General features: G+C 42.9%; 1 protein-coding gene across 8 annotated transcripts in view; it reads right to left on the bottom strand.

Moving 5' to 3' along the window:
- rnf220a (ring finger protein 220a) overlaps positions 1–13,304 on the bottom strand; it is a 116,525-nt gene that overhangs the window by 17,689 nt on the left and 85,532 nt on the right. For 3 of the 8 annotated variants that reach the window (XM_057334457.1, XM_057334458.1, XM_057334461.1), the window contains exons 3-9: positions 12,566–12,695; positions 7,264–7,312; positions 5,323–5,418; positions 3,031–3,073; positions 2,000–2,104; positions 830–951; positions 54–180 (exon numbers count right to left, since the gene is read on the bottom strand). In XM_057334457.1, the coding sequence (XP_057190440.1) occupies positions 54–180; positions 830–951; positions 2,000–2,104; positions 3,031–3,073; positions 5,323–5,418; positions 7,264–7,312; positions 12,566–12,695 (672 nt within the window). The remainder of the gene's footprint in view (positions 1–53; positions 181–829; positions 952–1,999; positions 2,105–3,030; positions 3,074–5,322; positions 5,419–7,263; positions 7,313–12,565; positions 12,696–13,304) is intronic. The other 5 variants (XM_057334460.1, XM_057334464.1, XM_057334462.1 and 2 more) reach the window with 3 other exon arrangements.

Here is a 13,304-nt window from a genome sequence, read left to right on the forward strand (position 1 = left end):
AAAAACGACAAATATAATGAAATACCTATTGTGCAAATGTGAAGATTGCTTACCTCTGAATCCTCCTTCCAGTAAAGTGGTGGCTCTGACCCTTTTCTGTCCACACCACTCATACTCTTCAAACCGCGTTCCGTTCTCTCCTTCCATGTCTGCCGAGTCGTCCTCTGTGGCACCTTCCCTCTGCGAAAACAAAACCGCTTATCAAACACAATCCAACACACCTCAATGTGTCCGTGTAATATAAAAAGACAAAACCACAAAGTGTGACTACATCAGAGGAAATCATAGCAGGGGTTTCTAACTTCCAATAATGTCTAATCTTAGTAGCTATCAGACCACATGCAACAGAACACCCAATCCAACCACCAAGAGTGCATTAGTATCACAAAAACTACCGAATAAGACAGGTTAAGTGGAACTGGCTATATAATAAAAGGCAAGAACTGCATCCTGAACCACTAAACGGCAAAAAAAGTCGAGCCAGTCTGAACAACGATCCCATTAAACCCCTTTATGAAGTCAACTCTCATCTTGTGACTAGCCTATGAAGGCAGAACTTATCTAAAGTAGGTTCAGGACGCCAAACTTGCCAACTAAATTTGATCAAAAGAGGAGGAGGAACCCTTTTTAAGAAAGAGCATGTCCATCAACTCTTCCCTGGACACCCATGTATGACACCGTGTCAGTATCGAGAAGGAAGTTTCAAAGAACAGCTGCGTGTGTGTGAATGTTATTGATTTGAGGCTGATGTCCAGGGAAAGGTGAGGGCAGAAATGCCGAAACTTCTAGAGGAGGTTGGAGGTCCAGTGGTCTGGGTTTGTGAAGCTACCTTGAACAGACATTGTTCCACATGCCTACTCATTTCCTCCTCTGTCCCTGTCAGCGGAGCGCTGCACAGTGGACATACCTGTCCATCCTCAGGCTTCCGGCGCTTCATCTTCCCAATCCGGGCTGCAGCAAAGGTAAAGAAAAGACAGACATTAAGATAAAAACAATCAAGCGATACAAACACGATATTTACTACACTTATAAATCACAATGGCACTGAGCAGTGGAACAGTTGATTTTTATGTAATAGGTTTACAGTGTAATTGGCATCACTGCAAATGCAGAAAAAGTAAAGAAAGGCACACCATCTTAAAAAGAAAGACATTCAATTACATATTACAGACAGCTTGGGCACCTGTGACATTTTTTAAGCTACAACACCTTAATTAAAACATGTACAACACAGAAGATCCCCACCAAGGTAAAAGCAATTGAGCGCTCAGAAATATCGTGCACTATTAAGCCCATATAAAACGTATTCAGCCCACTCCTTTGCAGAACTAGCTTCAGGCTTGTAGCCGGGTCTAGTTTTAGATTTTACCGAGGCAAAGAAGGTGGTCGCAAAACACGACAGCGCCGTGACGGGTCTCAAAGGTGAACTCTGTCCATTAGACCTTTGCACCCACAGACCAATTCCTCCTGGTTACATCAGTGACAAGCAGGGAATGGCCGTGACTCCGATTTCTCCGGGTGTCTCGCGCTTCCCCCTCCCTTCCAGAGCCCATAATTAGAATTTAACACAGCAGAACAGCGCCTATTGTGCCGTAAGTCTCTGTCGCTTTTTCTTAACTGCAAATGGCGTGTGGGGACATTAATTTTTAGGTGGCTGTGATTGCGAATGGGGCCGAGGGGGGCTGAAGGAGAGGTGGGAGGTTCCGCTATTACCTCCGGATAAGGGAGGAGAAAGTGAGAGAGAAGGAGGGACTCGGTCTCATTTCTTGGCGGCTGCTCGAAGGTAATGCAGGGAAGGGGGAGACGGGCATCGTTAAATAGGAAAAAGGCAGATTAATTAGGCAGGGCAGGAGTTTTTCTAGCCAAGCCTCACTCTGAAATCGCAGCGTCTCAGATGAGAGGTGATGTACATTAATACGGGCTAGGGTTTCGATAGAGAGCCCCATTTAGCCTAACAGGGCCTGCGGCTGTGATAAAGTAGGGGGGTTGGGGGTCTTACCATGCCGCAGGCAGCAAGGGGCTAGGGGCACTCCTCTGGGCACAGGGTTTGGGGGGCTTTTGAAACTTTCCTTGGTGGAGCGCCTGCACCAGCAAAGGTCATCGACTGTTGACACATGACAAAAAGAGGGGTTAAAGCGATTCTCTGCTTGGGCAGGCGCTACAGACAAGGGAAGTGCAAAACAGGACAACCACATAAACAAAACATTTACACAACCATGCTTAGACTAAAACAGCTTCATCATAAGGGAACTTCACGGTTGTTGAAATTGCGCATTGCTCGAGTAACATGGATCAGATGCTGATATGGATGTCCAGCTTCTGACAAGGTCACATGACAGACACCAGTGCTGAGGAGAAGCATGCGTCTGATGCAGCCTGAGAGGCGAGGAGCTACTTAACCAATAACAAAAGCCAGAAATAACAACTGGCTTCAGGTTAGAGTTCTCTAGTCTCACCCCAACCCTCCCCGAGGGTGTGGCAGCTCCATCACACCCACTAACCAATGACTGGAGTTGAGCACTAAGATATTGTCCCAGACAAAATAACTAGTCAGTCTGTAAGAGGAAGCAATGTCTTCAGAGCACTGTAAGTGTATGACGTAACGCTCATAGGTCAACTTTGTTATATTTCATTATGCTATTGTCAAAATCAATCAGAAGTAAAATCGATACGTTTAATTGAAATTAGTATTATTGTTTCATTACATGAATATGTAGTATAGTATTTACACAGACCCTAAAATAAATAAGTCACCTTTTTTTGCATGTGACTTTGCATTTTTATTTGCTTTCCATGAAAAAGTCTGATAAAAAGTTTAATATTGACTTAATGGCATATGGAAAGAATATTTCCATGCATTAGAGTGGGGATCAGGTACAAGAACTATTATATTATATTATATTATGTGCAACAGTGATGTATAACCCTATTAAATGAATAAACAGTGCGTTTTAAAAAGCATATGACACAGATGCAGATAAACAATCATGATGCATCACTTCTCTTCACGCTGAGATACAAGATACATACCATTCAATCGCGTTTGCCTGTTTGCCCGCACTCGTAAAAATGTCTGCGGGTGAAAAAGAAAAGAAAGAAAAATGTGTCAGTTATCCGAGTTTTTTTCTCATTCATTCATTTTGACTTCAGAGAAGCGCTGTGTCGCTGGATTGCGCTGGATTCTGCAGCGATCTGATGTAAACAAACCCTACTTCTTCTCTGTTGCCATTGCTCTGCACCTCCTCTTCCATTGCAAAACGCCAGAACTCCCAAAACTCATTTGGAAAACTAAACCATGAGGCTTGAATAACTATCCCCAAAAGCGTCGAGACGGGACTAAATAATCTATTTACGAAGGATGAATAAGGATTGAAAAGGAAGGCTCACTAAATCAGTTCATTTCAGCGCGCCATCGCCGCCATGTTGCTGCTGGTCACGTGATTGCTACGTCAGCGTCATCATGCCGTTTCCGTCTTCTGCCGCTAGGGTGCAGCAGTATGTAAATGAATCCGTTTCATTCGCTTGATAATAAGGTGTATTGAAGCATATTTTTATGTGAATGACACACAGAGGCTTTAGGCACAACAATCTTAATATTTAAACACATTTACTAACATAATACTTTATTGATTTTCTTTTTTTTCTTTTTTTAAGAAGAAGAGACAAATAATAATGCTAATTTAAATCTTTCAGAAACCAATATCAATCATTTCCATATAGATATTAATGTTCAAAATAATATGTCCATTTAGGACCCAAATTACATCACATACAATTTACATCATATGTTAGCCCTGTAATAGGGCTGCATTAGTTCTGACCGCACCAGGCAGATGGATTTCCTTCTCCAGATGCGAGTATGCTGGGCACAAATCTCCCCAAAAAGCGGCTCATGTATCACATCTACAGGCAGTCCCCATCAGGAGCTCTAAGTCAGTCTATTTTCTGATGATACACTATGTTAATAGCCCTGCCTGTTTACACCAGACAGATTGTTTTACAAAAGATCATGAATTTTAGGGGAAAAGCATCATTACTGTAGCTAAATCGTTTGAGTGAGGCCATTTAAGCTGCTTCATTAATGAAACGTTCTACAAAAAAACTTTGCTTTAAACAGCGCTTTTTACATGTTTTAAAAAGCTTGTGCTGAGAATCATTATCTATATTAGCTTACATAGCCTTAACGTTAGTTGTAATGTTACACTGTAAAAAATGATGTGTTTAATAAGTCATGTTTTTATATTAACTCATCAAAATAATTCAATACAAATGTATTTTTTTTGTATAAGTTACAGCAAATCATCACTAGTCAAGACTTAAAATGGTCAATTAAATTGACTTGCCGCTTAAATTTGAGGTATAATCAAATTGTCTGTGCAAGCAAGCACATTTTTACAGTGTAATTTGGAAAGACCGTGCAGGGCAGCCTTGTTATATCTAATGTGACATTTTCTGTCCGGATATTTTTAATTGAGAAATTCTCTCACTTCTGGGGTTAGGGACAAATAAAGATTGGGAAGATGTCCGACAGAGCCACAGCTCCAGGGGGGAAACAGCAAAAAAACAAACATGTCAAGGACACTGGAGCACAGAGATGATATCCGGGGCTCGGGGGCAGCGTAGATTAGCCCAGGGTTAAACTATGGATGATTACATATCAGAGCAGAACACACATTACAGCCTGAGTAAACCTGGGGCTGGAGATTAGCTGAACAGATCTCGGCCTGTATTAATACATCCAGCAGTCAGATCCAGTCTGGGATAAGATGGAGGATATTGTGGAGGAGTAAACCTGGACATACAACTTACATGCACATTTTTCGACTTGCTGTTGTTCGACGCAAATCTTACTTTTTGAGTGTGTTCACGTCAAGACAAAATGTATATAATGTATTTGGTGAATCAATAAAGATGATGAATTTGTGTAATAAATATTGTTGGACAACACTTATAGCTAATTCCAAAACACTTTTGTTTTTATATAGTAGCAATATCTGTAATTCTTATTTGGGTTGTTTACGAGGACACTACCTATGGTCCCTTTTCACCCTTTTCAGTTTTTTTTAGCCATCCTAAATATTACATCTCGGAGACGGCTCCAAGTTTTCGTGACATGCGTCACGGACATTCCCTTCAACATGAAACCCCTTCATAGCGAGACATCCCCAACAAGCTGAAGCCCGCTGCGATGCATGGCTGCATCAGAGCGCAGGGTTCCAGTGGTCTGTGTGTGGAATTGTGTTCAGAGTGTCAGAATTGCACAGTTTGCGTGTCACTCTGTGCCCGTGACAGCCTCGCCGTGTCTGAGGCATCCCGTCTCACCTGGTATCTGTCAGAATGGTGAGCTTCATCAGAGGAAAGCGGGGACACGACTGGAGACTCGCCCTCGCGTTTGATGTGCACTGACAACAGGAGCGACTAGAGGAGGAGAGAAACACAAAGCGACAGAGAGAGGTGAGCCGTCATCGGCTAGACAAACGTGTCATGCACAGAACTGATATTGTTGCAAGTTTAAAAAACTCCAGAGTGCTGAAACAATGTGACTGATGTGAACAAATGTTGACAGATAACCATTAACTGCCATTTCAGCATCAAACTGTGTGTTGACAGAACGTCAGGGTTTGGACTAATGGTGGATTTGACAGAGGGATAGAGACCAACCAGGACATCAGACCGAATGACAGCACACTCTGATCGCCTATAAAAGCACTAGGAGACGTAACAGGCCCGTCCTTCTGAAAACCTAATTGACTTAATTTCTCAAACGACCCCGGAGAGGGTGAAATACTTACTTTCCCGAGAGCCTTGATCTCCGTCCTGCGTTTTATGAGCCGGCTATAAAATATTTGTATTTACAATCTGCTCTGATTAATCAAAGTGAAAGAAGGGGTAGCGGCTTTAGTGGCTGACAACTGTAATCTAATATTAATATGTGAAAAATGGCAGCCTCTCTCTACAGGGACAGTAAATTAGACATTATGCATGGCTCCTTATGCTTTTGAATTGCAAGGTCAGGAAACAATTTATTTGTGATCTCAAAACCTTTGGAGCTTGGGGAATACGGTGTGTGCCGGAGAGAGTCCGTGCGCTGAACATTCGTGCAGTATCTACCGTGTGCACAGTTAAACTGTTTCATTGTTCATTAAAAAATGATAATAATCCCAAATAATATTTAAATTTCACAATATAAAAATAAAGCACTCCTGCTAATGTCAAAACTGCCGATGCTAGCGTACCTCGGCTGGCCTTCGCCCTATCGGATTAGGAGCCGCATAGACTGGCATGAAGACGCTATGGAAATGGCGGTTTGAGAGACGGGCCAACTCGGCCCCGGGTTAATCCCCTTTAGAACTAGCGAGCTGGGCCTGATCTGCCCTCTTGCCGTCTTTTAAAAGACAAGCACGGACCCCCTCCGCTATTCCAGCTAGCCTCTTCATTTTCCGCACACTCCTACTGAATACTAAGTGTTCGCTATAGAATGCTCAGTCACGCCTCACACGGCCTGTTCTCTAACCCGATCCCGTTTCTTCTGGCTTCCGTGCTCTTTCCATACGCTAGGTTTCTCTCCGACCACGGGTCAGAACCGAACGGTTAGCCCAGTCATTTGAGGAAATCACGACTATCACGATTGTCTCTCAACCAAGAAATGTCCCCTGTGACGATTGAAATTGAGATGAAATAAAAAAGTATCAAGGATGTTTTTAGAGAACGTGAACTGGACAGACATTCATGCTATCATCAAATTTGTAAGTACAATGCTTCAAAACGGTCAACATCGAGTCTATATCTTTCTCCTAAATCCTGGTCGTTCCATGCTTAACACCCTTGTTTACGTTCACCTAAACCTCTTCAAAAGCTTTCTAGTAAACCACGTGTGGTGATTGCACGAGGCATTACCATTTTGTCGCATAATACACATAGACCACATAATTCGATTGATGTGGATGTGAATTTAATTAGGGAAATACACTTTGCATCCTCCTCCTTTTAAGACAACGAGAGAGCAAAACATTGGGTTCATTTTCCACGTCCAGGTCTGTTGAATAACCCAGTCAGGAAGCATTTAAAGCTCTCCCTTTTCCATAAGTAAATTACTGCAGGAAATAAAGACGGACATTTGTGTCCTTTCTCTCTTTTCCTTGACAGTTATGTGAGACTCTTTTTGCCTCTCTATGAACCAGAGCTCTAATTTCCATTAATTGTGGCTGGGCCTATCAGTGCACATAATGATTTGAAATGGCTCCACGGCAGTGGCCATCTTACCTTCGGTGTGCCCGGAGCTGCATTGATGTCCTTGTGTGACGTGTTCTTGCTGTGAGGGAAACAACGGAAAATAAGTCAATAAAGGCATGGCTATGGTAACTAATAACAACGATTACTATGTTAGCATACATAAATGAACAATAATGTTGTGTTTATTTATCCTAAACTTGTGTGCTGCAGTGTTAACATGCATGATTTTGATTGGCTGTCAATGTTTAATCGTTCATCAGCTGGAAAAAAAATCTGTATCATTTTCGCTACAGTTGCTATTTTCTTAGAGATTTCTTAAATATATCTTGTTATATATCACATTTAGTCATTTAGCAGACGCTTTTATGCTAATGTCATAGGAATTTGTTATTTAAACATATTGACCACTTTTCTGAATATCGCGGGACATGTCTCCCTCAATATCTACGATGTTTACATCGCCACGTGTAATGTGAATGGACTCCGAAGGTCCATTCTGGAACAACAGAAGCTCACAGCTGACATGCTCTGATGTTAATTTAGATGGAATGTGATGCCGGACTTGTTGCCGTGACGTCCGATCTGCTTTGATCTCGTGTCACAGCACAGGCTATACCCCATCACCCTTTGACTGAATAGAGACTGTAATCTGTCATTTCGTAGAATGTGTGCGTGTCTGCATAAGCGTGTGTGATATGTAACTTCTGGCCCCTAAGGAACTGAACTACGCGTGTCTCCTCAATCAGCACTCACTTTAGCTCAGTCACACTGAGCGCTCCCCTGCTGGCCTCACTTAGGACCCGATCGGGCCTTCGAGAGGACAGCCGAGACAAAAGAGAACAAAGGCGCACAAATCACACTTTTAATCATCCGGAGATGGAAAAAATGAAAGGAGAAAAAATCCAAGCCATCTTCTGTGCCACTCAATCTAGGCAGCCCTGGGTCATGCTGTATTCGAAACAATTACTGTCCAAAAGTACGACTGCTAAGCCGATTTGGGTTATAATTTTTTTATTGAAGTAATCATTCTCCTGGATGCTTCCATCCAGACCTGATCCCTCCAACCCTCTACAGTTTGACTAAGGCAGAAGGAAATAAATGATTTTGCGGTTATTTGATTTGTCAGTGAAACGCCTTGGGCACTTAGGACTTTGAAATATGTTGAGGACAATGCTTTGGCTTGTAAACATTGTATTAAAGAGGCGGAGAATGGCGGAGAGGGAGAGAAGAGGGTGGGGTGGCGGGGGGTTACTCCCTCTTGGTGGATCGTACATTGAATCTCTGCCTCGTGGACGTTGGGGATTGAGGATGACTGATTGTAAGGCAGGAATTATTAAATTGAACGGCTAAAGCGTCCGCCGACAATAGGGAGAGACATATCAAATCAGATCGCTCTCAGAAACATTAATATTCCTCCTGCCCTCTCGATTTCTTTCTCTTCTGTACACCAACACAGATATACACGCATCACTTGTGTCTCTCGCTTTTGCCTTATTTGTCTGTCACCCCGGCTCGATCTCTTTTTTTTAGATCCGGGTCACTGCTGGGCGTTTATGAAGCAGGGGGGAACAATGACGGGGTAACGTCACCCTTGTCATGTTCGATTTGAATCGTGCATTCACACCTGGAGAAGTGGTTGCTCCTGTATGGCACTGGAATTGAATTAGCCTGCACCCTAATCTGAAAGTCTGATCCAGTAGGCACACTTGTCAACGGAGTGGACAAACGAAACAAGGGATGAAATGGAGCGTAGAGCAAAAGAGCAGGTAAGAGAGGAAAAAGAATCCACGGACCGTGTTTGTGCTCATTTAGATTTGAAGGAACGAAATGAGACAAAGAAATTGCACCAGTTGTGGAAAGAGAGTACAATCAAAGTCCCATTAAAGTGAAAGTTCACCTCAAAATGATTTTTCTTTTTTCAATGACATTGGTTTCTCTACAAATCTTTCTTTAGACATAAGAAAGGCAGGTTTGTAAAAAGAGGGCGTGTTTTAGGTAAACTAACCATTAACACAAACGCTGTTTTTTTATCATAGAAATGCAGCTTACCATGTCATTTTTCTACAAGTGGTTGAATTTAATTTCTCACGTTTGCGCTTTCTCCAGAATGTGAACCAGACTGACCCTATCTGGCCTTCAAAGTCTGAACCGCAATAACTGACAGGTGGAGGCGGGGTCTGGCGTTTGGTCCCGCCCCATAACTCAGGTAATAAGCCTCACGCCCGCCTTTTCCACAGTCGGCATGATTGATCTGACAGCAAGGGGAGTAAAGAAAGAATGAGACGTAAGAGAAGAAAGAGACAACACAAATCAGCACCAGGCCTTGAGAGGGGATAAATCGCCCCATCGGTGGCAGTCCGCTGTTTGCGAGATAATAAACGGACTCCACAGAATCATAAATCCGCCAGTGTGGCACGGTGAATCTCGCACATCTCCTTTCCTCAACAAAACAATACCGAGATACACTTCATACCCAGGAGGACTCTAACTGTCCCCTCTTCACTCATTAGACACCTACACCACCAAAACTGCTGTACTCGGTCCTGCGGGATAGCCGAAGGATGCCATTGACAGAAAACCACTGTTTACCGGTTTAGTGATGTCACACAGCACCTGAGCTATAGGACCTGGGGGATGTTGTGTAATAGTCGGTGTATGGAGCATGAGTTAATATAGGACTAGTGTGTTGACATCACTGTTTAAATCATGTTGACTTTTTGCACAGAAATTACTAGAATATTAACTGGAGGTCGAATGTAAGCTTTGCGCGTTCAGGCCGGATTTATTTAAAAGCACAAAAATGTCTTTTGAGAAGACTTAAATTTCAGGCGTCTCAAACAAGTCATGCGTTGTATACTTTTATCATACAGTATATTTTGAGAGCAGCTCAGATTTTCTGCTAAACTTTGGTGTTTTGGAAAATCCATGTCACACAGGTTTTGAATTTGAATGACATGAGAACGAATAAATAACAGAATTTCAATTTTGCCTAACTATTCATTTAACCTTCACCGACTCGCCAATTAAACAATTTTCATCTGGCAATGTTCATTGTAAAACCGTTCATTACGTGCACCTGACTGTTAAAATCTCACACAAACCGAGCTCTCTCCTTCCCCTTTCACAGGCAAATTCAGGTACGCCGAGACGAGAGAGAAAGAGCCGGTGAAAATTGAATAAATGCCAGTCGACAGTTGGGGGGTTGTAAGCTGGAGATAAAGATTGCTTTTCGTGTCGTTTGCCACCCGGCTCTCCCTCGCTCCGCTGGAGGCAAATTGATTACGTGGAGATGCCGGGGAAGGGTGGGGGGATATGTAGATTGCTGTGGCCCTCAGAGCAGGCAGACGGGTAAAGGGCATGATGGATTTCCATTTCCATACATGAGGAGCGGAGGACGATTCAGGGGAGGGGGTACGGCGATGCGGCCACGAGGGAGTGAGAGCCAGGGAGTGTGGCGGTGGGTCCCAATCTCACACACACTCACCCGAATCCACTCAGACATCTGCCTAATGCTACATCTTAAATAGCTTTCCCCATTTTACATGCACTCAAGTCTCATTTGGTGCAGAATGAAACGCTATCATTAAAGGGAGATTTACTACAAATTGCCACAAATTCGCCATGTCACTTCCACTGATCTGTGTGTGCTAGCGTGTGCCGAGCACGGTCCTGCCTGGCAGGAAGTGAGCAGAGAAGGAAGACGACGCCAGTTACCCAGAGTTCCACAGTGATTCCCTGAACTTTATTTTACACCGCTCTGTGTTCTTATGTGGATGCGAATGTTTAATTGACATTTATTTGTGTCTAAAATCCTGCTCACATTTATTTAGCATAGAATCTATTCAACCTAAATCCGCAACCTAAGCATCATTTACATGATTTCAGTCCAAAATTTTGGTTCTTCGTTCTATTTATTCCTGAAGTTTAGAAATACCAAGCTTACCGTCCTGTTTAAATCACTATGTAAAACCTAGAGCTGCGCGATATATTGAAATGATAGAAATATTGCAAATGCGCATATCACGTTTGCAATAACATTGTCGGATTAGTTTTTATGTACTGCAATTGTAAAACATGGCTGTTCATATTCGGAAATGATAATGATGCTTTCTTGTGCAAAAAGAACATAAAACATGCATGTTGGTAATTTAATTTTCAGTTCTGAAATATATTGTAATATAATTTAAATTGATTTTACAACCTAAAAACATTCTCGTATTGCATATTGTATATAGTGTTATTTAGTTATTGCACATCACATTTTTCTCCCATATTGTGCAGCCCTAATAAAATCGCAATTGCTTTTCATTTTTTCATCCATCCCTATCTCTTTCTCTGCATCCTAAATCAGCGTTAAGCGATAATGCTGCCTATGGCCTGTAGAAGGAAAATAACTCTCTTGGCTATAAGCAGGGGTTAAAATGAGCGAAATAGAGGCTAAATCACAGGCCCGTAATGCCGAGCAGCGTCCAACCCTGACAGACCAGGAGCGATGGCGCTATTGCCTTAAATAACCGGCACCATCAAACAGGCAGAGCCCAGAGACATGTCAGTGTCCACGGCCGCTGCCCGCTGGGGAGGGCGGCCCGCTGCCCTTTATTAATTATTAAAAGATAACTTCTCAGTGCCGTGTGATGGATAACACTCGCTCAGGGATGACATCCTGCTGAGAACTAATATGTGTCTCTCTCTCTTTCTCTCCGTTACACCATCTGCAGCCTGACGGCATCATCTATTAAAAGTGAAAAGTGGACTGAGAGATGCTGTAAGGGGAATATTTTCTGGTTCCACTCGACACAACGTACAGCAAAGGGCTGGGACTATAGTACGTCTGTGACCTATAGATTGACAGTGCATTGTTTCTTGTTATGGCTAATGTTTCTTTGGTCTCGCTGAGTGAGACTTCCTGTCTGGGGCGATGTATGAGAACACACGCAGCACTTTAACTTGGATCTTCTGGTCCGCAGCTCCAGGCTGCCCTGCTCTGTATGAAGGCCTCAGGCAGTGGATAAAAGATGGATGCTGTGTAATATCTCTGTGATGTTCTTACCACGCTTAACCTGGCCACATGAACAGCCAGCGCATGTGGGCTGATGGATGATAGGAAAGAAAATGCGATCTGTTTATATGATACGTTTATACGGCTGCTGCTCTCACTGAAGTTAAACAACGGTATCAAGCGTCCTCATTGTTTTCTGTTGATTTCCAAACACACGTGTGTGTGTGTGTGTGTGAGGGAAAGCAGCCAATGCGCTTCATTTGTTATAGAGATAATTTGGGTAACCGTGACACAAACGGATGAAGCCGCCAGAAGATGCGCGAGTCTGTGTACCTGATGTGCATGTGGATGAGCCTCTCCATCTCCTGCTCCATGTGTTCCTGGAGTTCTCCAGGACGCAACAGCACCTGACAGATGGGACATATCGGAGCCTGACTGTCATAGAGCGACACCTTCTTCTTACCTGAGAAAAACAGAGAATGGGAAGAGAGGAAAAGGTTTGTTTATTATGCAGTGTACAAGATACTATAGTTAGCAACCGAATTTACTGTCACAGTTTAACGGAGTAAAACAGCACCAATGAATCATTTGTATTTAGACCAGATATGCTCATATTTACTTTCATGTGGATTAAAAAAGGCAAAATTCCCAAATGCAAGGAAATAAATAAAAAAATGTTATTGGGGATCTAATGTAAATGCTCCCTAAAACCAGGGTTTTATTTAGTAAATGTAGAGATGAGCACAGGTCATATGAGCCCTCTTTGCTGTCTGTTTCTGTCTCCAGACTGTGTGGATTAAGTGGCTCAGATTTCTGCAGGAGGAGAATCCGTCACCCTCGGCCTCCTGTTCCCTCATTAAACCAGATCCACAGCTCCGCACAGACAGTTACGCCACCGAGCTCGTGACACTTCGGCTGGATCTAGACACTCTAACACAGACTCACTTGTGCACACGGCAATGAACGACATTGCATCACACGGTGTAATGCACACAAAGATGTACACTCAAAAACTAGATTTACACAGTGAATTTCTTAAACAAATAGTTAACAAAAGTGTCAGATTTTTACA

This window comes from Triplophysa rosa, linkage group LG5, assembly GCF_024868665.1.
Source record: "Triplophysa rosa linkage group LG5, Trosa_1v2, whole genome shotgun sequence".
Lineage (NCBI taxonomy): Eukaryota > Metazoa > Chordata > Actinopteri > Cypriniformes > Nemacheilidae > Triplophysa > Triplophysa rosa.